This window comes from Podospora bellae-mahoneyi, chromosome 6 (genome assembly GCF_035222275.1).
Source record: "Podospora bellae-mahoneyi strain CBS 112042 chromosome 6, whole genome shotgun sequence".
NCBI lineage: Eukaryota > Fungi > Ascomycota > Sordariomycetes > Sordariales > Podosporaceae > Podospora > Podospora bellae-mahoneyi.
The window spans coordinates 2942959-2968936 of NC_085885.1; the positions used below are offsets into that span (position 1 = coordinate 2942959).

At 50.7% G+C, this 25978-nt stretch overlaps 10 protein-coding genes across 10 annotated transcripts; 7 read left to right on the plus strand and 3 right to left on the minus strand.

Moving 5' to 3' along the window:
* Window positions 1-374: 374 nt before the first annotated feature.
* QC761_607765 (uncharacterized protein) lies at window positions 375-1467 on the plus strand (the record flags this gene model as incomplete). The annotated part of the gene is given in 3 exon segments (XM_062881206.1): window positions 375-795; window positions 806-980; window positions 1038-1467. 2 exon segments carry the CDS (start codon window positions 916-918, stop codon window positions 1465-1467), a joined length of 495 nt encoding a protein of 164 aa, XP_062729869.1. The 5' UTR covers window positions 375-795; window positions 806-915.
* A 334-nt stretch (window positions 1468-1801) lies between these two features.
* QC761_607770 (uncharacterized protein) lies at window positions 1802-4110 on the plus strand (the record flags this gene model as incomplete). Its single annotated transcript, XM_062881207.1, has 3 exons — window positions 1802-2432; window positions 2490-3433; window positions 3494-4110. 3 exons carry the CDS (start codon window positions 1802-1804, stop codon window positions 3701-3703), a joined length of 1785 nt encoding a protein of 594 aa, XP_062729870.1. The 3' UTR covers window positions 3704-4110.
* A 4675-nt stretch (window positions 4111-8785) lies between these two features.
* QC761_607775 (uncharacterized protein) lies at window positions 8786-9355 on the plus strand (the record flags this gene model as incomplete). Its single annotated transcript, XM_062881208.1, has 3 exons — window positions 8786-8989; window positions 9048-9135; window positions 9198-9355. 3 exons carry the CDS (start codon window positions 8786-8788, stop codon window positions 9353-9355), a joined length of 450 nt encoding a protein of 149 aa, XP_062729871.1.
* A 1158-nt stretch (window positions 9356-10513) lies between these two features.
* QC761_607777 (uncharacterized protein) lies at window positions 10514-11302 on the minus strand (the record flags this gene model as incomplete). The annotated part of the gene is made up of 1 exon (XM_062881209.1): window positions 10514-11302. One exon carries the CDS (start codon window positions 11300-11302, stop codon window positions 10514-10516), a length of 789 nt encoding a protein of 262 aa, XP_062729872.1.
* A 1742-nt stretch (window positions 11303-13044) lies between these two features.
* On the minus strand, window positions 13045-14254 carry QC761_607780 (uncharacterized protein; the record flags this gene model as incomplete). The annotated part of the gene is made up of 4 exons (XM_062881210.1): window positions 13045-13396; window positions 13469-13779; window positions 13833-14107; window positions 14162-14254. The coding sequence occupies 4 exons, from the start codon at window positions 14252-14254 to the stop codon at window positions 13353-13355; spliced, it is 723 nt and encodes a 240-aa protein (XP_062729873.1). The 3' UTR covers window positions 13045-13352.
* Window positions 14255-15128: 874 nt separating this feature from the next.
* QC761_0096670 (uncharacterized protein) lies at window positions 15129-16396 on the minus strand (the record flags this gene model as incomplete). The annotated part of the gene is made up of 3 exons (XM_062873036.1): window positions 15540-16396; window positions 15332-15479; window positions 15129-15270 (listed from the first exon to the last, which is right to left on the minus strand). Exons 1-3 carry the CDS (start codon window positions 16207-16209, stop codon window positions 15129-15131), a joined length of 960 nt encoding a protein of 319 aa, XP_062729874.1. The 5' UTR covers window positions 16210-16396.
* A 604-nt stretch (window positions 16397-17000) lies between these two features.
* QC761_607800 (uncharacterized protein) lies at window positions 17001-18874 on the plus strand (the record flags this gene model as incomplete). The annotated part of the gene is made up of 2 exons (XM_062881211.1): window positions 17001-17315; window positions 17371-18874. 2 exons carry the CDS (start codon window positions 17001-17003, stop codon window positions 18829-18831), a joined length of 1776 nt encoding a protein of 591 aa, XP_062729875.1. The 3' UTR covers window positions 18832-18874.
* Window positions 18875-19920: 1046 nt separating this feature from the next.
* On the plus strand, window positions 19921-21516 carry QC761_607810 (uncharacterized protein; the record flags this gene model as incomplete). The annotated part of the gene is made up of 1 exon (XM_062881212.1): window positions 19921-21516. The coding sequence occupies one exon, from the start codon at window positions 19921-19923 to the stop codon at window positions 21514-21516; it is 1596 nt and encodes a 531-aa protein (XP_062729876.1).
* A 205-nt stretch (window positions 21517-21721) lies between these two features.
* QC761_607820 (uncharacterized protein) lies at window positions 21722-22723 on the plus strand (the record flags this gene model as incomplete). Its single annotated transcript, XM_062881213.1, has 3 exons — window positions 21722-21958; window positions 22008-22085; window positions 22136-22723. The coding sequence occupies exons 1-3, from the start codon at window positions 21758-21760 to the stop codon at window positions 22721-22723; spliced, it is 867 nt and encodes a 288-aa protein (XP_062729877.1). The 5' UTR covers window positions 21722-21757.
* Window positions 22724-22974: 251 nt separating this feature from the next.
* On the plus strand, window positions 22975-25815 carry QC761_607830 (uncharacterized protein; the record flags this gene model as incomplete). The annotated part of the gene is made up of 3 exons (XM_062881214.1): window positions 22975-23126; window positions 23193-23287; window positions 23415-25815. The coding sequence occupies 3 exons, from the start codon at window positions 22975-22977 to the stop codon at window positions 25598-25600; spliced, it is 2433 nt and encodes an 810-aa protein (XP_062729878.1). The 3' UTR covers window positions 25601-25815.
* Window positions 25816-25978: the final 163 nt, after the last annotated feature.

Consider the following 25978-nt stretch of genomic DNA (forward strand, 5'->3'; position numbering starts at 1 on the left):
CCCTAGGTTTAGGGCGGTGCTGCAAACGAAATGATGTCTCATAAGTTTTAAGGTCGCCTGGGTTCCGGTAGTCAGTTCGCGCGGTAAATAAAAAATGCAACCCCTGAGACCCCCGAGCTTGTTCCCCAGCCACATGGCCCATACGGCCGGCGCCGCACCGGCTTCCCTTCTGGCCCACAAACACGCAGTCCAGCCATCAAAAAACTCTTGGCAGAATCTGCGCAACATTGACAAAGCCTCTGCGATTGAAAAGGCTCTCAAGGGTAACGACAGCCAGGCCCCTTTCATCACCGCTTTTCTAAGATCAAGAAAACCATACTCTGCAGGGCTTGGTGCTTCCACATCTTCTTATTTTAGAAGCCTCCATCGAAAAAAAAAAAGCTTGACCCGAGCCTGCTCGCTAAAGACATCGCTTAAAGTGAGCGATGTGACCAGCATTGGTGGAGGGGTCAAACCAGGATCGCCGATTGAAGAAGTTCACCGCTCGAGGTCCATGGCGAAAACTGGAGTAAATTCTGCATAGCTTGTGCAAGGATGCAGATATGCCGGAACCGGAAGTGCCATCGTCAACGGCGAGAACCCGGACGGGTTGTTCGTCAGTTGCTGAGGAAGTAAAGTAAACAAATCCGGGAAGGAGATGTATCCACCGCTCAGGGGTCACTCCTGTGTCGACGTAACCCTAACCCAGGGAACACCAGCCAACAGCACCAACACAGCACCAATTGCATCGTACCAACAGCCAACCGCATCCACGCAAAACCCTGTGACACAGGGTTGATCCTTCGCAACCAACAGCAACCAACAGCCCTGAAAGATTCCGCCACTGTCACTTAACTAGCAACTCCCCCACCGTTGGCGCTGTCGAATTGTTTACACACTCTTTCACTCATTGCCGTCAAGAAAATTACCACCAAAATGACACGCTCAATCCTCCCAACCTTCCCGCTCATCATCCTCGGCGTGATCGAGCCACTGATGCTGTACGTCCCCCATTCTGCCCACGCCTCTAATTGCCCAAATCACTCACAATTCCCCAGCCTCGAAGCTTACCGCGTCGGCATCATCAACCCTGGCGCCCAGCACTACTTCACCCGTCAACTCCCGCCCGACTTGCTCTACACCACCAAGACTACTCAGCCTCCCGAGTTCTCTCCCCAGGCCGAAACGGTCACCCTCCAGCTGGTCAACGTCTTCCTCCTCCTTGCCGGCTTGGCTGTCGTGTGCTGCTTCAGCAAGGATAAATGGACCGTCAAGGGCTACTGCGTCGTGGTCGGGCTGGCGGATTATGGCCATATCTGGTCCATATACAAGGGTTTGGGCGCGGAGGCGTTTTGGGAGTTTGGCAAATGGAACGACTTGGTTTGGGGCGGGGTGTTGGCATCCGCCTTGTTGAATTTGGTGAGGTGGGGGGTTGTGTTTGATGTTTTCGGGAGGTTGAAAGATGGGGAGAAGGTGAAGACGAAGTGATTGAGAGCTGGGGGCGGTGGAATCATTTGACGCTATGGTCTGGTCGTCAGAGGTAGCTTAAAGTCAAGAAACCAAGCAATGAGTTGTCCTCGGACTTCCCAAATTGTCTGGTGCTCATCCATTGACTTGCGATATCTCGGATCCCATTGTTACCTCAATCTCACCAGGCAGTCGGCTCGGACAAAGGCCGACAGGGGTATCGGAGGTACGTACCTCCGACCATTCCGTAATCAACAACTTTATCTTGACTTCATGTCAGCCTCAACTCCCATGTTTTTTGCCTTTTTGCCTTGCATCGTTCATTGTACCATTCATACTAGTTAGTACATCCAGAATGGCAACGCAAACACAAACCGTTACCGTTGCACCCCAACCTGCACACACCAACCCCTCCAACAACAACCTCATCACACTTTCCGGCCCTAAAGTACCACCTGAGGATGATAGCCACCCCGACTTTTCCATGGCCAAGCGGGACATCACCTTCCTTTTAACACCCCTCTGCCTTTCTGTTCTCTTGTCTTCTCTCGACCTGACGATCCTCACCCCCTCCATTCCCTCCATCGTGGCCGACTTTGCCTCCCCACAAGGCTACATCTGGATCGGCTCTTCCTTCATCCTCGCCCACACAGCCAGCACACCCATCTGGGGCGCAGTGTTCGACATCTTTGGCCGCAAACCCATCATGCTTTTATCACAGGCCATCTTCTTCTTCGCAAGCTTGCTATGCGCCCTAGCAGAGAACTTGCACTCCCTAATCATCGGAAGAACATGGCAAGGAGTAGGTGCGAGTGGAATGGGAATGATGGTCAATGTGATAATTTGTGACTCGTTCAGCTTGAGAGATAGGGGGCTGTATCTCGCGGTAACAAGCGGGGTGTGGGCGTTGGGGAGTGCGATTGGGCCGGTGATAGGTGGTGTGATGAGCACCAGGTTGAGTTGGAGGTGGTGTTTTTGGATAAACCGTCAGTTTTGTCACTTGAGCTTTCTTCCTCCACAGAATCGCACTAACCAATCCATAGTTCCCATCGGTTTTCTAGTTTTCTTCACCATCCTCATCTTCCTTCCACTCCCATCACCGCCCAAGACCCCAATTCTGACCGGGCTCAAAGCTCTGGACTGGTCTGGCTCGCTCCTCATTATCGGTAGTGCCCTGATGATCCTCCTGGCCCTCGACTTCGGCAATGTAGTGCTAGCCTGGTCTTCCCCCACAGTCATCAACCTCCTCGTCTTTGGCGTCCTGACCCTATTCCTCTTCTTCTTTAACGAGTGGAAGTTAGCCCCCAACCCAATATTCCCCGCAAGGTTATTCCCCAATCTCTCCACCATCGCTGCCTACGGCGTCTTCGCCTTCGACTCGTTCGTTTTCATTGGACTGGCGTATTATCTCCCTCTCTATTCCCAATCCGTGCTTGGAGCCAATGCGCTCACGTCGGGAGTCCACCTTGTCCCATTAATCGTCTCGTGTTCTTTATCGGCGGCGTTTGCGGGGGTAGCTATCCAAAAGACGGGGAGGTATCTCCCCGTTATGTATGCCGCGCAGGTCTTCCTCATGCTTGGAGTGGGGTTGTTCCTCAGCCTTGACTTTGCGGAGCCAGATCATCTCGGGAAGTTGTTCGGGTACGAGATTCTGGCTGGAGTAGGAGTGGGTATGAACATCGAGGGGCCGATTCTGGCTGCGCAGGCGGCGGCGAGCGAGCTTGATACTGCGGCGGTGATTGCGGCGATGGGGTTTGCGAGGTCGATGGCGACTGCGGTGTCGATTGTCGTTGGGGGAGTGATCTTTCAGAATGGAATGGATGGGCGGAACCGTGGTCTGGTTGAGAAATTGGGAGGTGATATCGCGAATTGGTTTGGAGGGGGAGAAGCGGCCGGGAGTATCGAGAGGATTGAATTGCTTGGTGAGCAGCAACAGCAGGTTGTGAGGGGCGTATATTTTGAGTCACTAAGGTTGGTTTGGATCATGGTATGTGGTTTTTTATCTGTTCGTTGGTGTTTGGGAATTGATCAGCTGACAAATGAACAGTATGTCGCGTTTGCTGGCCTTGCCACTGTCCTCACTTTGTTAGTTAGAGGGCAAAGGTTGAGCAAAGAGCACAAAGACGTCGTTTTGGGTGTGGAAAGAGGTCGGACTACGCAGGGGCAGCTACCGGTACAACTGGGACCTGTGCCTGAAGTTAGATCGGGGGAGGGGAGTGCGGCGGAAATCAGGCTGCGGAGGGCTGCAGACATATGATGAGGCTCTGGAGGTGGTACGCTCTTCACAAAACAGCAGACGCCCCAGGCTTTGACTTGGGTAGAAGCCGCGGCCGCCCGAGAGAGCATGGGAGCAAATCATCAGCCAATCAGAGTGATTTTTTCATTGGTGGGTCTATTTGACCGGCCTGCTGGGCTCTGTCAAGTCGTCATCCGTCCAACATTTGCCAGCTGAGCTTTCTGATGTACCGCGTCAGATCATTTTGCAGCATCATCGTTCTCTTTTGCAGTGAATGTCACGAATCTGTAATATTGTTACAGTTGGATATTTGACAGTCATGACTCGAGGCTCGGCCTCGGGATTACCCTCCATTTCTGGCACGGTCACTCTGTGGGTAAGATTCGTGATTGTATGGTATAAAGCTAGCTTCACCTTTTTGACGCTCCGTGTCCTTCTGTCCCATCCATTTAATTACCTACCATACCTTCATCAACAAATATTCCACTCTCTTAATGGAATATGTCCAAGGTCCATCATTCCAATAACTTGCGTATATACTACATCATGTCTCACTAATGTGGAAGGAGCTTGGACGGAGGTAGGTGAGCTCCTTCCCTCCATGGAGGTCCCACTTCGGCAAGCGGGCGTGTTCTCTTGTTCCGTTGAATAGGGAAATGGCTCTCACAACTTCATTGAATTCCTCTGGTTACGCACGCATCATTAACGAACACCCACTTTTCTTCTCCAACAACGTCCCTGGATAGAGGGTAGCTAGCGGCAGATGAGTAAGTCCACTGATGCATGACTTGTTTCGAGCTGTTTTAGGATCAACTTCCATCACTCAAACTCTCAACCTTTTGACCTTTTGACCTTTTGACTTCCCTGAAAGTCCATTCAATCCTGTTCGTCTGAGTCACATCTCAGGTAAACACGAGGCTACATTGCCTCACCGCGGTTGCTATTCCTTGTTTACCGTGCAAGACTGCCTCAGGATGACTGGATCCTTCGTTGAAATAGGTTCATTAGTACCGGATGTTTTTGCTAATTTATTTTCATTTATCCAGATGGACAAGATATGCTTTCGTTAAAGATATACCGGACGCCGATAAAAAGGACATTGGACGACCTTCAAACCGACGAAGCCCAAGTCGGAATCAGACAGGCCAAATCAGATGATCCTAGTAAAAAATACCCTTTTCTACTCTGGGATGTCAAAGAGGACGAAGAACCGATATTTTATCCGATGCCTCCAAGCCCAAGCTTCCTGCAGCTATTTTCGAATCACTACCCGAAGCTGTTAGCCCGAATCGAAGACCAACAAATAAATCGGGAGGCTGCACTGGCATATGCTGCCTATATTGAAGCATTGCCACGGAAAGAAGGAGACATTGTTCGGTTGATCTATGGCATGGATGGTTCAGCCGCATTGCATTTCGATTGGGAACCCGTTCCAGGCGCCTTTGCCATCTGTCCAGATGCAAGGACAGACGACGAACATTTTGTTGGAAAATCACAGGGGTTCTTTATCGATGAGGTCCCATCAATCCACTGGGACTATCTCATGGGAATCACTGAAGCAGTGCATCAGACCGTTCCTCGCCGCCGTAAGGCTACACCGTCCCGGGGTGAGCCGCACATACTCGCTGACAGCGCTCAAGTTCTCGAGTATTTGCAACGATATCCACACGAAGTCCCCATTTACAAGCTGGAAATGGCTCCGGTGTACGATTATTTGGTGAAGCTATCAGAAGAGTGGATAAGACGGGATGGGTGTTGACGATTGCTTGGGTGCCTGGGCACCGTCACCAAATCATGTGTCACATCAGAAGTGATAGAAACGCAAGAAAAACCAGTAGGGAAGGTTTTAAAACCATTGAGAAGCTACTCGACTGGCCTGACACAATCCCAACACCATCGACTATGTCGGATGCCACATATTTTGCGCCGATGATGCATAGTTTGATATGGCCTTCCTGCATGCCAGGAGCATGGAGGCTATCCACGTTTTACCACCGCTTTTGCACATATGGATCTTTTCAAGCCATTAGAGACATACAACATCCTGTACTAGTTTTATATTAATGCGGTTGAGGGTGAGGTAGAGACGCCCAAGGAAATTCGAATTAGGGGGGCAGAGCTACTAAGAATCATACGAGAGGTGCTTTAGAGTCGGGGCTGGAAACTGAAGCCTGAGGGAGCTGGAAGTATAAAGATTCCATAGAAAGGTGGAAGCAAAATATGTTGGGGGCAGCTAAGAGTTTCAACGGGATTCCAAACGTCTACTGATGATAGGCATGTCTTAGTAGTTAGGGAAATTGAAGACAGGCCACCTTCTCGAATAGACCGGATGAACTTTTATTGAGCATTCGTTTATTACTGTCTTTAATTCTTGTCTTTAACTGATTTGATAACCAATAGTACCTGCATTAAACCCAATCCCGCCTTGGGAGTAGAAATAACTTTAAACTTTCTTTAGAGGGTTAATGTTTTGTGTTTTTTAATCACGGAAAATACCAACCTAATCATCAATAATAGCCAACCCCTCCTATTATAACTTAGCAACCTCACTGCCCGATAAATAACTACTTAATAAACTTCCATCACAGTTTTCAAAGGTAAAATGCCAAATAATCTTTCAAACTCTCCCAAAAGGTGACCGGAAAATTTCCGGAAGGGAAAGTATAGTGCATTTGCAATATGCTTACCCAAACTTCGAGGAGACCGGGGATGCTTTTTCACAAAGGCACCATCTTGAGAGTAGATTGAGGTAATGTCAATGGGTGACTCTGGGCACCAGTAGGTTCTTGTGTTGTTGTTAACCATTCCGTCGATCGAGGTCAACTCTACATAGGGATTCAGAAATTGTAGCAATATCCTAAGTTTTCGGAAGAGGGATCCTAACTACAGACCTCATCACCAAGGTAGTTGATCTTAATACCGGTCTATGAGTATCTGGTGTCTCTCTTGAGGAGTTGGGCTAAAGAGGATTCGAACTGATAATTCCCTGGATTCCAGGACACAATTACCAGATCATTATTGCACTCCCCTCCACTGCTGTTGGCGACCAACTTGCTGTTTACACCATTTAGATATCGGCCCTTGGCATCACAGTACTTGAAGGCTTCTCGCTTTACCCGCCGCCACCTTCTTGAAACACAAACAGACTTGGGTAACTGTCCAAGTGATCTTAGACACGGTACCTAAAGGTGCCTGGTATAAGCCCACATGCTCCAGCAAAGCCTTTTGTATGCTCAAAATAGACATCTCTTGATGATTTAAATCGAGCATTTCACGTACCAAATAGCTATTCACATTGTTGACAGGTAATCTGTGCTAGATGGAAGCGATTTGTCTCTCAGGGAACTGGACAAGTAGATGCGGGTATTGTTAGAGGAGGTCCTGTTTTTGAAGTAAGGAAGTGCAGATCTACGCCAGAGGAACTCTCGATAACAGCAGCCCTGACTATGTCGTCGACATTGGAATTGAGCGCGCGTTCCAGTTTTGCGTGGACAAAATTTCACAACCACACACACTCCCTCTTTCAAACAACTGTTTTCCTTTGCAACGCAGTCAACCAAAACAAACCAAGAGATCGAAGAAAATGGGTAAGCAACTAATTCATTTTCGATACAGACTCCTCGCCAGCAAGCGTTCGACTACGCTACCAGCAAGCGTTAATTACAACGACGGCACTCGCTCAGATGATATCAGCTACGCTTCGAGGCGCTCAGGACTGCTTGTTTTATTCGCTTGGCGACAAGCCGTAACCTATCCGAGCTTTTGCATATGTTAGTATTTGTTGCTAACATTCTATTTTTCAAAGCTACTCCTTACATACAAACACCGGCGGATGTTAACCCCCCATGGAAATGTAAAATCGAAGATGTCGAGAGAAATGAGGCTGGTCCTGCCATTCTTGAAGATGTGAACAGGTATTTCCTGTCCAAGCGCTTAAGAGAAGCAATATGGGTGATGTCCCGCTTGTTATGATGTCTGGAAATGTGCCGAGCACATCATCCTAATAGCCATGTGCTAGGCAGAACAACCGTTTGGATAGCCAATAAACTGCTGACCGAAAGCTCCTTGTCCCAGGTACGGTTCTCCACTGGCACTCTGATGGATTAGACAGTGACGACGTGACATTAGGCTTGGATGGTCTGCCTTGAACTCTTGCACGGCCCTGGTACCGCTTGCTTCCAAGACAGGTCATAACGAATTGATCTTGAGGGTCTTCAGCGCAGCAGAGATCGGAGAGGAAATTGTATTCTCGTCATCTCAGCTTCATCCAGGCCCTTCCCGATAGCCAGCGCTTCCAGTCGCTGAAGCTTTACTCAGCTTCGCTTGAAGCACTCAGAGTTGTCCGTTTGCGAGCGAACAAATTTGTTCCGAAGCAAGCCTCCTCTTGCCTGCAACCAAAGACTTTCGAGACCCGGTTCTGGATACTGAACAATGCAAACGCCATTAGCGCAGTAAGGAGCATATTAAAGTGCACTGTTAATCGCATAAACTATGTTGATGAGGATATCTCCGACCCTGGTAAGCGCGCGATCTGACAGGGGTCGGCAAATATGTGCTATCGAGACCAATCTGTCGGGTACGTCCTCACCAATAATAGTTAGACCTGGTCCCAATGCCTAGGGTACTGCCGTGTGATTGTGCTAGGCGGAGAGATCTTCGGTAGGCACTATTCTCACTCTGGTCGCCGTCGGTGAATGGCGGACTCAACTTATGCATTCTGCTTCCACTGGTGCGCCTGTAGATCTTCTACAGGCCTCTCGGGTTGTGTAGCGCTAGAGACCATTTAGGCTGACAAAGAAATACTGACGCCTGAAAATCCCGTGTCTATCAATGCCGGGCGAGGTTAGACAGGTGTCACTTTTCTTGCTGAGCACCGCCGGACGCTGTGTTTGAATGGTGTAAGCAATGATCATGACCATATTGCAAAAAGCGTCAAAAACACCGAAGAAGGCCAGGCAGCAGGACACTGTTGAGCTTTCGGTCAGCATAAATACTGGCCAAGTCCACACACCCTTCCATTCTCACCCAGCAGCCCTCATCACTTTCACCGACGGTGCCATCTGCATACCTACCTCTTCGCACTCTACCCACCCATCATTCACCATGAAACCCTCCACCGCCTTCACCCTCGCCACCCTCTGCATCAAGAGTTGCGTGGCCGACTTCTGGATCTACGAGGCTGGCGGATTTGGCGACATTGTTCCTGTCACGTACTTCCGTTTCTACCACGACCCTCCCACGTGCGGTACAATCGGCAATAACAACAGACAAAACTATCTCCCATACGATGATGTCAGCAAAACAAAGGTAAATTTTTCGTCTCTGTGGCCGACTGTGAAGATGTATTGACTGACGATAACTTCAGGGCATTGCCTGCGACGGGAATGGTTGCGAGGGTGGAAACCCCAACGAGATCACCCGTTTCGAGATGAATGTGGACTGGGGACACTACAGTACGTCGCTGCCGTCCGACGATGAGTGCTACTGGGCGATTTCTGACATGACTTCTTTGCAGCTATTTACAAGGACCGTGGCTACAGGATGTACGACAAGAAGAACAACGTTGTGGGGCAGTGTCGTCCTGATAGATCCAAGAGGTATCTTTGTGTTGGCACCGGGCTTCCTGATGGGGCTAGTGTCTTCCACTGCACTACGTCTGTTGACAAGTTTTGACAGGAACGATGAGGTTGGGCAGGACATGTGAGAAGGGCTTTGAAACTGGCGGGATGGCCTGAATGTGAAAGGAATTTGAACAGCTGTTGTTGTTTTGAGTATTAGTCGACGGGAACCTGTAAGCAAAGAAAATTGAAAACAACAAAAGTAGCACTGCCTTGAAATATCGGTTCGTTTTTGGTTGACTGCTCAGTTTGAAGAAAAATCTTGAAGACGCAGACAAGCCGTTAGAGTGACAAGTTGACTCGATCAAATAGCCATCCTGGTCAGGGTTGAATTTGTGAGACGCAGCGAGTGATCACTTTGCATCTTCGAGGGTTGGGCTGGTCCCTGCTCCAGGTACCTGAGTGCAAGGACGGAGGAGCAGGACAATAATAAGCAACCACTCAGTGGTGCAGTTAGCAGAGGTGTTGGCTTTCACACTGGGCTCCCGGAGCTACTCGTTCTCGGAACATACTGGGGAATGCTCTGCAGAGAACAGTGAAGCCTGGGATCACATGGGACGACCAACGCAAGGTCCTCTTGGAGGCAGAAATTGCTTGTTTTTTGGGTTACCTTTTCTCTAGGATCTGCACTTTTTTCCCTTCAAACCCAAAATCCTCATAATGCAACTGATGCAAGGGTTGTTACCTGTTGACATTGTGTAATATGCATCATTCAAATGTGAGGAGCATCGTGACAAACTTGGGGCACAGGAGGCCGAGGGTTCAATTCCGAAGTCAAGCACCATTTTGTCACGCCCTTGGGCAACATGTCCCCCACTGACATGCCCTTTATAACCTCTGGAAACTGTGCTCCTTGGTCGGGTTATTTTCCAGAAGCAACATGAAAGCCACTGCCTTCCACCTCATTATTTCATGCACATGGCTGTCACTTCGTAGGGGAGGTTTTCAACTCGACGAGGCAACCGCATCAAGGCGGTTAGCTATGCTTACACATATTCTCATTACATAGTCTACAGAAATCAAAGTTCGGCGTACCTTTCAGGTGCCCGTGTGTATCCGTGAATAGTCCTTCTTTACCCCTATCTTCGTCACATAATCCTCAAGAGATCCTCCCTTCGACACCGAACTTGCTCCGCAGTCTCTGTCCCTGCTTCAACCGCAGCAATGTAGTACCCATACAGCACTTCGTAGGTTTCTGATGGTTCGAAAAGGCTTAGATAATGGTAGGCATTCTCGAAGTTTTCGACAGCTGCTGTATCTCTTGCATGCAGGATTGGCCATATATGGAGTTGTGTTTCGATGGTGCGAAGTGCGCGATTGGCTTTGGAGCTGTCACAGCCTGATCGCGAAGCTCATGCAGGCTCTTTTGACATTGCCTCCGTAGATTCCGTGATTTCTTGTCGCTTTGCGCATGACATGTGATGTGATGGTTGTGTCCTGGTATCCAGGCGATAATCAATCCGATGTCCCTTTGGTGCAACTCTTGTGATAGTGCTACCAGATAGTCATAAACTGACGTCAAGATTAATTTCTCGCGAAGCGTGCTGTTAGGCTCCCTCTTTAGAAAATTCAGCACATTGGTGCAATCGCTGAATATGTAGAGTTCACCACGGCGGTGGGAAGTCGATAGTCGTAACCTCAGCACAGTCTGGTGTACCGCTTCCGTGATCGCCATCAGCTCTAACCACTCAATGGACGGTGCCCTTTTCACAAAGAACCCCTGGGCTTCTCCACAGAATTCCCCCTCTTTTGTTCGTTTGTCCAAACAAACTGCAAATGCACCATACACATCATCCGTGTCAGAGTGACACTCAGCTGAGCCATCGACCCCATACACAACTCGCAAAAAATCTCTATTGTCGCGTGGAAGCGACAAAACATGGTCGGCGTATGCCAGCGCTTTGTCTCGGTCCACGTCGTGGTCCTCAATTCGCGCCAGGAGTTGCGGCAGCTCGTTCGCAAACCGCACAGGGGTCGATGGGAGCGGGAGAAATGTCGGCATTTCGTCTTCCTTCCCATCCCATAACAGGAAGGGGAAGCTCTTCCGCAGATCATCCATGGGTTTGATCTTTCGGATGGTGGATCGGACGCTGTCGCTCTGGAAATCCTTCCGCGACCTTTTGGAAGGGTTTCGCAGGTTTTCTAGCGACGTGGCAGCCTGGGCTTCTCATAAGACACAGATAAATCAGCATTTAGTCTTGTTCAATAGGCTCTCTAACTAGCACAACAAATGATGTATTCAAGAAGACAGATTTAGCCACAGTGCTGAATGAATTATGACTCCGCGGATTGTTTTCCAAGCCTTGGTTTCACAAATCGGTGCCTGAAGGGACAGAGGCCGATTGCCGGGAGAAAAACACAAAATCAAAGATAATCAATAAATAGTAAACACGTAACTTACCCATGTTGGAATTTGCCTGTTGGGTCCGTGGTGACGTGGATACGACAGATGACCGTGACGAACTGTGAAGCAGGTGGCGGGTTTGGCGAACATGCAGAAGGCCAGAATAGATTCCAGGCAGGAAATTAGCTGGATGGGTTCGATAGACTGCACTGGCAACAGATATTGCTCTTTCCAGAAGGTGACCATGCCTCAAACGTGGGTGCCTGTCGGCAACGTGGGACCACCATTGTGGGAAGACACGACAGAGTTGCTTCCACATGACCAATTATCACCTTTGGATTCCACTGACCACCCAAACAACTCACGTGAGCAGACAATTCACAACGGGGGATGTAGTATATAAGCCAAATGTCTGGACATCCTTTCAATCTGGTGCTCTTTTACTTCCATGGCCGCAGCTTCAACAAACAAGGACAAGCCAACAAACAAATCCATAACCACCCCCTCAAGAGCTTTGTCTGGGTACCTATCCATGAACATGGGCAAGTATCACAACACAATTTAGCTAAGGTATCACCACATATGCTCATTGCGCAGCCAGGGCTTTCCAGTACATGCAGGCGATTGGTGGATACAAGGAATACCAAAGAGCTAGAATGCTGAAATTAGAGATTGAAACGCCCAGGCAGACCAACAAAGCAATGCAAAACAAGGACAGGACCAGTGGATGGAGCATGGAAAATAAATATATCTTTGTAAATATAGGTATGCATGACTATTATTGTGAAAGAAGGGATGGTCACCTGTGAACTGGACAGTCAGGATGACTCTGAAACAAGGGGCTCTGGGTTAAGGTAGGTAGGTAGTTACCAAATGACTCCAAAGTGGAATGGTATGACAGCGAATCAAATTCTTACTTCTTGATGACAACCTGTAAATGTTGGATCTAGCCATATGTTTTACATCCCTTGAAGACTTCGCTTTCACTTAGAATGTGTGTAAGTGACCAAGAAAGATAGTTGTGTCGGATAAGCAAAAGTCCAAATTCAAAGATTGCAGTCTTACCAGAGGAGCACAGGTTCGGCCGTGCAGGTCGATAATGATAATAGAACAAACTTTAACAAGTAACCTCAAGTTACCTAAATTGCTTCCTAAAGCTGTTACGAAGAAGCTGGGTATGTGGGTCGCTTGAGTAAGGTAAGCCGAAGACGTGAATACAAAGAAACTCAGCTGAAAGGAAGGTCAAAAATACCCAATCTAACGAATCCCAGCTCACCTTGCAATCTGATCATCCGAGAAATCATCCAGAACCTAACCTGCTTCACATAGGTATCAAACTTCAAGCCACGGTAAACAGCAGTTTTAGATGTTCATATGTCATGCTTTTCCCCTGGAACTTGGCCAGCTGGCTCGCCGTCATAATAGGGTTCCGAATTTCAGGTCCATTCGAATGATCGTCCCAGACTCAATTTCATCTTGTTTGTGAAATGTTTACCAAAAATAGCAATGCTAAAAGGGGTAGATCTCCATCTTCTCTCCTATACCATGAGTTGGAAGAGAGAAAGAGATCAATGCTAAAATATATGTACCAAGAAGTGAACATCACCAAGCCCATCCACAGTCACCATCATGCCTGGAGTCGGCATTCAATTGAAACCAACAGTCTATAACCCCAAATCAGCGTCCAACGCTGTCACTAACACGCCATTTAGCAGGTGAAGACGGCAGGTCCGGGAATGGTATAGGCTTGAGCTATAAACAGATCCATGTCAGTTTCTATTTCACAACATTTTTGAACAAAAAAGTAAAAGTGTTACGACTCACCCTTGTAAGCATCATAGGTGACACCGGGGTCGGTGCTCTTGTAGGCGCCGGGGAAGGAGACCAAGTTGGTGGGGTTGGTCGAACCGCCGCCAGTGACCTGGAGCTGATGGCAACCAGGGTAGAACTGAGCACCGGGATAGGTCCAAGCAGCATGGAGGGCAATGATCTCGTGGCGGACAAGGTAGTAGCCGGGACGAATGCAAGAGGGAATGGTGTACTGGTAAGTGGCGGGGCTCTTCATGAGAGGGGTGGCAGCCCAGTTGTTGGAGGTGCCCTCACGGCCACCTTGCTTGATTTTGAACCAGACGGCCCTTTTGAGCGGTTAGCATTTATCCTCACAACATTCGGACAACGTGGCACATACGAGGTACCAGGAGACCAGTTCTGGCAACCGCTATCGGGGCAACGAGCCATGTAGGTGATGACGGGGCCCATGTGGGAGTCAGGCCAGAGAGTCCAGTGAAGGGTCACAGTTGAACCAGCAGCGGCAGGGGCGTGGAGAGGAGCGGGAACAGAGCCAGCATTGCATTGGACATCGATGGAGTCGACATTCTCGACGGGACCGTTGCCGGGGATGGAGCGAGAGACTCTCTGGGGCTTGTTGTTGCCCATGTAGGGGTCCATATAAGGCTGATAGAACTGTGACACTGTTAGCATCTCGAAGCATGTTAAGAATGATCAGATGGAACTTACTTGGTAGTATTGGCCACCAATGGTGGCATTGTCAACATAGCCATGGGCGGCTACCAAGCCGACTGAGGCGAGAAGAGTAGCGAGAACCTTCATTGTGATAGAGACACTGTCGAGAACTGATCTTGCGAGTGATGGTAGAATGAAGACACGGGATGGTTTCTCTCGTTTTTATAGAACTTCTCCTCGGCCGGATAGGGCCGAGAAGCACATCTTGTTCTTGAACAACACCGGCCAACATGGAATCTCAACAACCTCAGACGGATTCGCCACCCGACAGTGGAAGTGTCCACCGTCTCTTGCAGCCAACCAAATCATGGCAGAACCTGGCTCGGTATCCTTGGCCGATGCTTGTTGACGGTGGTAGTTACTGCAACTGGAAGGGTGACATGGGACGGAGACGGTGGCGGCGAGCCTAGGAAGATGTTCGCCTTGGCAACGACAGCTGCAGAGAGAGTCTATCAGAAGATGTCGATGAGAATCTGGAGTGAAGTGGAATGTGTGGAGCATCGCAACGGTTTCAACATCTTGGAATGGGCGGCACTAATCGCCATGGAGTTGCTCCCTCCGACGTTGCATTTTCCAGCCGGGGGATGTCGAACAAGATCAACCACCAATGAAATATCAGATTGAAGAAGAAAATAGCCCATTGTGGTCATCTCCCCCGGGTTTTGAGATCGCATTGGGTTCGGCATATGACCGGTGTTAAGAATGAATTCCTTCACTCTGGCCCTGTCGATATTGCACAAGCACAAAGCTGCCAGCCGAAAGTGGGGGCCAGTTGGAGATGAAAAATGCAGACAAACATGATTTTATTTTACACTTGGGAAAAAACAACCTGCAAGCATCCTTCCAATGGAGGGCAACTGTTGCCTTACCCCTCACCGCTCCTGGTCCCGTGCACCCGTAGCTCTTCTCCCGACATTCAATTCTCTCCTCTTCTCCCGGCGAGCCGGACCGGTCAACTTCTTCACTGCAAGAATGTCGGCGGAAGAGGAGGTCCCCAGATATGCAGACTGTCTGGCCCAGCCTCTGATCTCGAAATTGGCGTTGTCTCATCCACCAAGTCGCCGTCTACGTAATGTTCCAAAATGAAGCCCGATCGATCGTACCTGGCACCGAGTCAGCATCTCTACGCATCAAGCTAATTGGCAAACAGCACTGCCAACTCACCAGTAATCGAAAATCTGCGACCCAAGCACATGTCTGCCAACACCCCACACCAGGTCGTAGCCCTTGTCCCGAAGCCATTGGTGGCCCAACGACTGAATATCAAAATCGTGTACCTCGAAGCTCGAGTGGTGGACGTGGTATTTGGGCCCTGAAGTCATTGGTCAGTCAGTTGTTTTGCCACCAACGAGATCTGGGCATGGATGTTAACCTTCAAAGAAGAACCAAGTGTGATGATCGACCTGTTCCATCCCTCTGTCCAAATGAAGGAAGGTAGAGACGTCCTTCCCGTTGGGTTCGTGGATGATGTCGCTCGGCTTGAGGTTGAACCGAGTGGTGTAGAACTCGAACGCCTTGGCAAAGTTGGTCACGCAACACCCAACATGGCCCAACTTGTGAACGGCCGCTGGTGCCTTCTTGAACCGTTGTGTCTTGTTGACGGGCCGATGCTTGTTCTCAGGGAAGTTGTACTCCAGCTCGGGCAGGTGCGCTGACTTTTCGACGGGGGTTTGCCCATACACCAGGTGGAAGGGGAAGTCATCGACAGGATCTCTGAAGGTTACGCGCTTGCCGCCACCGGGCGCATCGGAATCGTGGACTGGGGTCGCCTTGGGAAGAGTCTTGGAGGCGAGCTCCAAGTCCTCCAGGGACTCGACAACAAATCCAGCACCACCAAACTCATTTTCGGCGCCCTTGGTGGCACAGTATACAAAGGGCTCGGTCCCATAGCCCTTGAAGTATACTGTGTCACCTCTGTCGTCGGCTACCGTGAAGCCGAAGTCGGCCAAAAACTCGTGTGCCTTGTCGAGATCGGCATGGGTGTAGTACACATGTGCAATACGCACAAGCTTGATCTTGGGAATCTGCTGCTCGGCCGTCATGTTGGCGATGGACGTCTGGTAGGTCGTTTGAGGTGTGTTTGGTCAGAAAGATCTAATCTGATCTTCTCAGCGGGGCGAAGACATGGAGATATGGTCGACCATGATTCCACCGACAAGCACGGGGTATTTAGTTCGCCCGGAAGATGCACCGTTCTTCGGGGCAAATCATTGCTTGGCAGTCACAAAGGTGGGTCTGCGGCGAGTCAAGCTGACCCCTTTTCACTGCTCAGTGGGCATCACAGCACGTCTCTCCAGTGAATTTCCGGCTGTCCTTTTCCAGCAATCACTTTGTCACTGTACACAGGTTGATCCTGGTGTATCACAACTCTTCGCTTCCTGTTTTGGGCCCTTTGTGTCGTTGGCAAAGACACCTCTAAGTGATACTCAACTATCCTTGCAAGCTGTGCATATTTGCAACCACCCATCCTTTCCTTTTCACGCCTACCAGGTATCTGCATCAGAGAAGCCGCCGCGACCATGTGTCTCGCCTGTCACTCTGTCCAGCTGTCTTCGGTGGCCTGCGAGTTAATAGCTACCCGTCCCCGATGTGCCATCCGCCGTTCTTGGCACGGGCGATTTGCAAAGAAACTGTGGGGTTGTTTACTCCGTTGGCTTTGTCAAAGCTGACATGGCGATGTTGAATGATACTTATCCCTGAACGACCCCGCTGACAACCAGGTATGGGGTTGGACGGCCCCTCACATAAACAATCCAAAGTCATCAAGGTGTTTCGAATTTTTGCTGGGCTGTCTCTGTTTCTCCTCTAAACTTCAATCGCCGCGATACTTACAATGGCCGACGAGATCATCAAGACCGACCTCCTCATTGTGGGAGCAGGCCCTGCGGGTGCTGCTCTGGCATGCTTCCTCTCATCCTATGGGCGCAAAGGAATCATCATTTCGGCTGCTTCTGGCACGGCGCATACGCCCAGAGCTCATATCACCAACATGGCTGCCCTGGAATGTCTGAGAGACATTGGACTGGACCGGCAATGCATCGATGCAGGCGCTGCGGGGAACCATATGGTGCACACAAGATGGTGCCATTCCATGGCCGGCGATGAATACGCCAGGCTCTATTCTTGGGGCAACGATCCCAAACGCAAGGTTTGTCAAAACACTGACACGGTTTCCGGCCAATTGCTGATGTCTTGTGATACAGGGTGACTATGATGCGGCAAGCCCTTGTGACCATGTCGACCTTCCTCAGACCGAACTCGAGCCAATTCTCACGCGGAGAGCAATCCATACTGGCTGGACCTTGCGATTCGACACCTCCTTTGTGTCGTTCACGCGTCCTGAGCCAGACGTTATCATCAGCGAAGTCAAAGACAACCTTTCTGGCAAAACGTACAAGATCCAGTCACGCTTTCTGTTTGGCTGCGACGGCGCCCGCAGCCAAGTCATCCGCGAGCTCAAGATTCCCCTCATCAAGAAACCTGGGCAAGGATTGGCACTCAATGTGCTCCTCAAGGCCGATCTTTCACATCTCGTCAAGAACCGAACCGGAAATCTACACTGGGTCTTCCAACCGGAGAAGGAACATCCAGCTTGGGGTTGGGCCTGCATTGTCCGAATGGTTCGGCCGTGGGACGAATGGATGTTTATCTTTCTCCCACCCCCCGGTGCCGATGTCAAGGGTGACGACATGATTGCTTCGAACGAAGAGTACATTGCCCGGGTCAAACAGTTCATCGGGGACGAGTCGGTTGATGTCGAGATCAGGGACGTGAGCAAATGGATGATCAATGAGACGGTTGCGGAGTATTATTCAGATGGAAACATCTTTTGCTTGGGCGATGCTGTCCACCGCCATCCACCATTCAACGGTCTGGGGTCCAACACTTGCATCCAGGATGCTTTCAACCTGGCATGGAAGCTTGATTACGTCATGTCTCGCCGCGCAGGTCCCAGCCTCCTCGATACCTACAGCACCGAGCGTCAACCGGTTGGTGTAGATATCATCACCCGGGCCAACCAAGGTCTTCGCGACCATGCATTTTGGATGAAGTCTATCGGCATGTTGGAGCCCGATTTGGAGAAGAGGAAAGCTATTCTGGCCGAGTTTGAGGACAAGGGCGAAGTTGGCAGGAAGAGGCGACAAGAGTTCCAAGCGGGTATCGAGAACACGGGCACCGAATTCCATGGGTTGGGCATCGAGATGAACCAACAGTATCGGTCGAATGCTGTGTATCATGGGGATGAGCCAGATGCTCCGGCTCTGCCTCAGGACGCCGTGCGTGAACATCTCATCTCCAGCTACCCAGGCATGAGGTTACCCCACGCCTGGTTAAACACACGGAAGCCAGGCAAGCAGTTCTCGACTATTGATCTTGCTGGCCATGGGCGGTTCTGTCTTCTCACCGGGCCTGGTGGCCACAAGTGGAAGGAAGCTGCGGCCAGCGCCGCCAAGGCCGTGGGGGTGGAAATTGTGAGTTACTCGATTGGCTGGAAGGAGGACTATGAGGATGTCTATTTTGACTGGGTGAAGCGCAGAGAGGTGGAGGAGGACGGGTGTGTGTTGGTTCGCCCAGATAGGTTCGTTGCTTGGCGGTCAAAGTCCATGATTTCGAACCCGCAGGAAAAGCTGGAAAAGGTCTTGCGGAAAGTCTTGTGTCTTTAAGCCGAGCGTGATAAGATAATAAACACAGTTCACACAATATTACACCTGGCGTGTCATTGCATCATCACACGCCTTAGCCTCGCTTATCTCTCTCACCTCCATTTGTTTGCGGGTTTGATCAGGCATTTTCTCTCTTCTTTTTTCACACAAAATGGACCCAACGGATGACCTGTTGGTTGAGGAATGGGCATCATGGAGGTGAGATCAACTGGAGAGTGTCCACTCAGATGGTTTGAGCGCATATTCCACTTACGAAGTAAGACAGTGGACGATATTTACAAGACAAGCTGACACAAGTGCATTGTGATGCCTCACGCTAAAAGGCCGGGGTTGTATGCTGCCAACTTGTGTCGGACCAGTTGTGGGATGCCTGCCCAAAGGTTCTGTCATTGCTCTGTCCGCGCAAACTCAGCCTGTATCTTTTAACCCAACACGAACCCAAATCTATACTTCGGCCCAATAGAGAGCTTTTGGATTGACATGACACCTACTTGGTCTCCCACGGGTTCCTAGGTCTCCCACATGGTGGCCGATTACCCCGTGATGTTCCCCAACTTCCCCGGATTTACCCCAGATTTCCCCCACATTCTTGGCTTTTGGTGTGGTTCGAAAATGCGGGGAAATACCCCGAAGGACGCTAGCCGGGTAGGACCGAATGGTGTTGGCCAGTGAGGATTTGGCCGGGGCCCATCCACCTAGCTGGTGATATTGCCGGTAGCCTGGTTGGTTCGGTGCGTGGAGGGTGAGACGAGATGACATGGTTAGACAGGGTTGGTAGCATGGTTGGAACACACATGGCAAGTGTGTGTCACCGCCAGACCAGACATGTGCACCATGCCAGATTCAGGGGTAGCTGAACGTTCCGACGACTACAGGGGGACGAGGCAAGAGAGGAAAAGGTTTAAAGAGACCTCGAGGCTCGCCTTTGGTTTGGGATGAGGGGTAGGGCTCTTTGAACCTCTCATTCTTTTTTCGTTTCGACAACCTTTTGTTTACCTTAACCCCTTTTTTGACCTCATCTCTCCTCCATTGTCAACACCCCAACACCACCATCAGTTGGGCATCACACCCACTCCAACTCTTTCAACAATGGGCGTCCTCCTCCTCGCCGGCGGCGCCGCCCTCGCCCTCTCCATCCTCTACATCCTCCTCTTCACCGGCAAACGGGACCCACGTCTCCCACCCGGCCCCCCAACCCTCCCCCTAATCGGCAACCTCCATCAGATCCCCACCAAGCGCACCCACCTCCAATTCGCCCAATGGGCCAAACAATACGGCGAGATCTACTCCCTCAAGTTCGGCCCCGGAACCTCCATCGTCATTTCTTCTCCTCGCCTGATCAAACAGCTCGTCGACAAAAAGTCGCAGCTCTACTCCCGACGCCCGCCCAGCCATGTAGCCGACCTCATCGCCCAGGGTGATCACCTCTTACTCATGCAGTACTCCGACCGCTGGAGGACATGCCGCAAGCTAGTCCACCAGTACTTCATGGAGGGCATGGTAGCGAAGCAGCACGTCAAAGTTGTCAACGCGGAGGCGGTGCAGATGCTGCATGATTTTGTTACGGAGCCGAAAGGGCATATGAAGCATCCAAAGAGGTTCAGCAACAGTATCATCATGAGTTTGATCTACGGGACGAGGACGCCAAGTATCAAGACGGAGCATATGGTTCGGTTGTATAGTCTTATGGAGAACTGGAGCAAGGTCATGGAGGCGGGGAATACACCACCCGTGGACATCTTTCCTTTCCTGAAGCTGGTGCCGGAGGGTTTGCTGGGGAATTGGAGGTCGAGGGCGAAGAATGTGGGCAAGGAGATGACAGAGTTGTATTCGGAGTGGGTGGAGAAGGGGATTCAACGGCATAGGGATCTGGGAGGGCGGGATTGTTTTCTGGACAAGATTTTGGATCAGGGGTTGGAGAAGCTGGATTTGGACAAGCATGGGTTGTACTTTTTGTGCGGGACGGTGATGGAGGGGGGGTCGGATACGACGAGCTCGTTGATTATTGCTTTTATTCATGCCATGACCAAGTGGCCGGAGGTGCTCAAGAAGGCGCAGGAGCAGATTGATGCTGTGGTTGGGGAGGACAGGACGCCGACTTGGGAGGATTATGAGAAGCTGCCGTACATTTCGGCCTGTGTGAAGGAGGCGCATCGGTGGAGGCCGGTGACGCCGTTGGCGTTCCCTCATTCGTTGGCGGAGGATGATTGGGTTGATGGGATGTACTTGCCCAAGGGGAGTGATATCTTTATCAATGCTTTTGGGATGCATATGGATGAGAAGAGGTTTCCCAACCCGGATGTGTTCAACCCAGATAACTACGAGGGGTACACGGCGTTGGCGTCGGAGTTGGCTGGCGGTGATTACAACAACCGGGATCATTATGGGTATGGCAGTGGGAGGAGGATTTGCCCTGGCATTCACTTGGCCGAGAGGAACTTGTTTTTGGCGGTTGCCAAGTTGGTGTGGGCTTTTAACATTGGGCCTGGGCTGGATGCTTCCGGGAGGGAGATCCCACCAGATGTCAGCCATGAAACTGGATACTGCTCAGGTTTCTTGGTGTGCGCGGAGGACTTTCCAGCTACTATCACACTGAGATCAGAGGCACGAAAGGCGACGATTCTAAGAGAGTATGCTGCTGCCAGGGCAGAGGTGTTTTCTCAGTACGAGCTACCGAAGGAGTAGGTACATAGCCTTGTGTATGGATATTTCTTTTTTCGCTTCCTCAAAGCACTTTTGTCTCCCGTTGTGCAGAAGATCTTCAGCTGTCGTCGTGTCCCTCGGTAGATGGTCTCCCCAGCACGGGCCAATTCTGATTGGTTCGACGGTGGAGCTCGGCAATTGACGCAAGCTGTCAACGACGCCAAATTTGAAGAATCATTGGATCAACATCAACCTTTGTTATCCAAGCACCCAAGTCACCAAAATGTCTTTCCGCGTTCAGAAGGCAGCAGCCGAATCATTTCAACGGCTTGTGAGGTTTGTCAACGCCCAGGGGTCCACCAAGTTTGGTGACCTGAAGACCAAACCAACCGGCGTCAGTCTCGCCGGCGCGGAGGTTGAAGTCCTCGAGGGTGATGTTGGCAATGGTTTCCGTGGCACTGGGAAAATAGACAAGATCCAGAAGGTGCGTTGCTCACATGTGGCATGAGAACGTCAGCTAACGTGTTTTTCAGCTTCTGTGTCCTTTGCCCCAAGTACATGCGATTATGTGCATTGGACTCAACTATCAGAAGCACGCCACTGAAGCCAATGTATGATCCCCACCCATGTCTCCATGACGGACTGCCACTGACCAGTGTAGCTACGAGTTGCCCCGTATCCTGTTCTCTTCACCAAACCAGCCGATGCTCTTGCTGGGCCTAATGAGGACATACCAGTCCACCCTGACGCTCAAAGCATGCTCGACTACGAGGGTGAGTTGACAGTGGTCGTCGGCAAAGACGCAAAGAATGTTCCCGAGTCAGACGCCCTGAAATACGTGCTTGGATACACGGTTGGCAACGACATCTCAGCGCGCTACTTCCAGCTGCCAGAGACATCAGGCGGCCAGTTTTGTTATGCTAAATCCTTCGACAAGTTTTGCCCCATTGGGCCTTGTATCGTGTCCCCTAGCCTGATTCCAGACCCGCAAAAGCTCCAGCTTGTCACCAAGGTCAATGGGCAGGTGAGGCAGCAGACCGAGACGTCGGACATGATTTTTTCGGTGGCCAAGATTATCTCTCACCTCAGCCGTGGAAGGACACTGCGGAGGGGAACGGTTATTCAAACCGGGACCCCGAGTGGAGTCGGTCTGTTCATGGAGCCCAAGGGGTTCTTGAACCATGGGGACGTGGTTGAGGTGTCAATTGATGGGTTGGGATCGATTAGCAATAAGATGGTGTTTGAGTGAGGCAGAAAAAATACCCAGATTCTTCATAATACCTACCCCGCAATCCATTAGCCAAGTGAACCCAGTGACCTGGGGACGCTAACATGGCTAACTCGCTTAGCGGGCGTTCAAGGCCACGCTACCCCGCGCTAGTGGCGATCAGCGGCAGTCGCAATTCGTCCGTCTCTGGCAAAACTCCCCGCAAACAACCATGCGGCCCTCGGGCAGATTTCATAAACCCACTGCCCGGGCACCTGTTCAGCAGGTGAGATATGCCGTCTTCACTTCGCGACCAACATTACCCCCGAACCATGGCGGAACCTCAGGCACACCCAAATCCACAGCAAGAGACAGGACCATCGCTGTCCGACGCGTCTGCGGCCAAACTCGCGTGCTACGCTTGCAAGAGGAGAAAGGTGAAATGGTATGTATGTGTGGATCTGTCGTCTCCAACCTCGACCTCTTGACTGACCGCATGACGTAATGGCAGTGACCGTCAACTACCTGTCTGCTCGCTCTGCCAAAAGCTCAGTGGACAATGTGAATATCCAACTCACGCCGAGAAGCCCGGTCCAAAGACTGGTGGTAAGCTGTTTTGTCAGTGATACGCCTCATTATATACCTTCTTTCATGCCGTGAATGATACCTGATGGGATTGTATTCATCAAATCTGTAAAGGCGAAAATTCAAGTACTTACATATGTTCATTCAGGCCCTCTTCAAGGCAACAAGCGTCGCAGACTTGATCAAGCGTCTGTGTCCAGCAGTGTCAGTCATGGTCCATCCCTGAATGCCACTGGACATCGGCATACCACATCATTCGAGCTTGCTCGGCGCAGTTCCATTGCAGCATCATCTCCGACTTACAGCACAAGTCACGATGATTCCCGTACTCGAGCAGACGATGACCTCCATTCCCGGCGAGAGGTGACCTCGCCTCTCTCAACTGGTGAATCGTCAGTAAGAATTCAGCCAACAAGTGCCCCCATCTTCTCTCGGATCATGTACCCGTCTCATGAAGCACAGACACGCCCACAATCTCCTTCCACAGTGGACGCTTCACCTGGCCATCAAGACAATGCCATTCCCATCACCATCCAGACTGTTTGTGATGCTCTTCGGATATCAAGAGCAACATACGATGTGTTGATGGAGTCCTACTTCACCAACATGACATCATTCACCCTGTTCCGGCCAGGGAGTATTGAACCCAAGTTCGCCATGATGCAGTTTCACTCGGACGCCGAAGCGCTGATAGCTGCCATGTTCTCCTTCTCCACCAGACATTGCCAAGATTGTGAGGACTGCCCAAGTCCGACCTACTTTGCAAAGATTGCCTACTCGAAGCTGGACGAATCAGTCGATAGTTATGGCGACAATCCCCCGCCATTCTGGCTTCTACAAGCAGGTGTTCTTGTCACCTTTTACCAACTCACCATGAGCGTCCGCTCTCGGTCGTGGAAGAAGCTTGGTGACTGCATCAGATATTCGTACGACTTGCACCTGCACATGGTTGATGCAAACCATGACCCAGTCAAAGACAAGAACCCGGTCAACATCCAACGCTGGTCGTTGATGGAAGAACGGAGAAGAGCTTGGTGGGCTGTCTGGGAAATGGACGTCTTTGCTAGCACTATTCGACGACTGCCGACGGCCATAGACCCTGAGATGAACCTCACCATGCTCCCAGTGCCAGACAGTTGTTGGTTCAATGACGTATACCAGGAAAGCTGCTTTCTTGCTCAGGACTGCAGTCTCAGGTGGAAGCAACTTGCCCAGTCAGGCAACCAGAGCGCCAAGGCCTGGTTCATAGTGATGAACTCTTTGATGCGCAACACACAGCGCATCGTGTATCCAGTGGGATCGGCTCTGCAGTCGATGAACGAAAACCACGCGGAAACCAACCAAGACGAACTCAACATCATGGCCAACACCCTCTACTGCACCGTCACTTCTTTTCCGACCAGTCTCGTCTACCAGGGGGAGACTCTTGACTTTCGACCAAAAGCTTCGGCTCAAAGCAGTCCAGATGGCATCAACCCAAGACAGGAACATGCCGACAAGTATTCCCTCCACCTGATGACGCAGCTCTGTCGGTTCATGATCTATCATCACAAGATCTGTGCTCGAACACCATGGCTAGCCCACCAAAAGGGTTCCAACGATGGCGGACAGGGAGAAGGAAACAACGACCCACGAGACGCTCAGCAAGCCAACTCTGAGTGGTCCAACTACATCAACGCCTCGGATGAGATCGTCACCGTGGTCCGCAACAGCTCCCGGGACCACTACAAATTCGTCAACCCTTTCCTCGTCAACACTCTCTGGTTTGGAGCCGCGGCACAATGTGCCTGCAAAGTCTTCGGGCCCGCATCGTTTAACAAACGGCTCACGATCTCCAACCTTGACCTTTTGAAACTTACCATTGACCGTTACATTTCCTTCTGGGGGGGCATGGAGAACCTCAAGGGGAAATTGGCTCGGATTGAGACAGCCCTGCAGAGTCTGATGGCTGGGCATGGGAGACCGAACGAGCATCCGCAGGACAGGCGCCAACAACCACAACTACTGTCACACATCCGAGGGAGTAACGGTGCCAGTATTAATGACCTGGCTACGGTGGCCATGCAAAGACTTCCTGGCGTTACTGGTGATGCTGCCGTGTCATCATCGCCACTCCTCGTCAACATACCCGGTATTGGTCCCCCACCACCACCACCAAACCCATGGTCAACATTTGAACCGACGGACGTCTGTGGTGACTTTATCCATCCGGGGAATTTCACAACGGGGTTGACTCCAGGCGGCCCCAACTTTTACGGTCACGGGGACCCGATGGACTTTTCGCCGTTTGGGCTGGAGGAGCTGCTGATGGCGAGCATGATGATGGATACGTAGAACTGAACGGTATACTGCCTAATTTCGCTGCGAGCTTCGAGGGATAGCACTTAATCTCGGGTGTGTTTTGTTGTAAAGAGTTAATTCGTTCTTGTCAACCGTCATCAACTTGTCACTCTCTCCCGTAAACGCAGAAAGGTCTTGTACTAAATCCCCACCACCAACAACAGCCCAGCACCCTGCGGTTAGAACTCCTATTACCGCCTATTTCCAATCAAATTTGTTCAAGAGAATGATGAGACTAGGGACGATTCTTCAATATCTCAGGGGTAGCCAATGAGTAGTTGGTCTAAATCTGGGGAGAAAATGCAGCAGTGCACGCCACATTTGCTTTGAGTTGACTTGAATTTATGAATGGTTGATAATGTAAATCAAAAG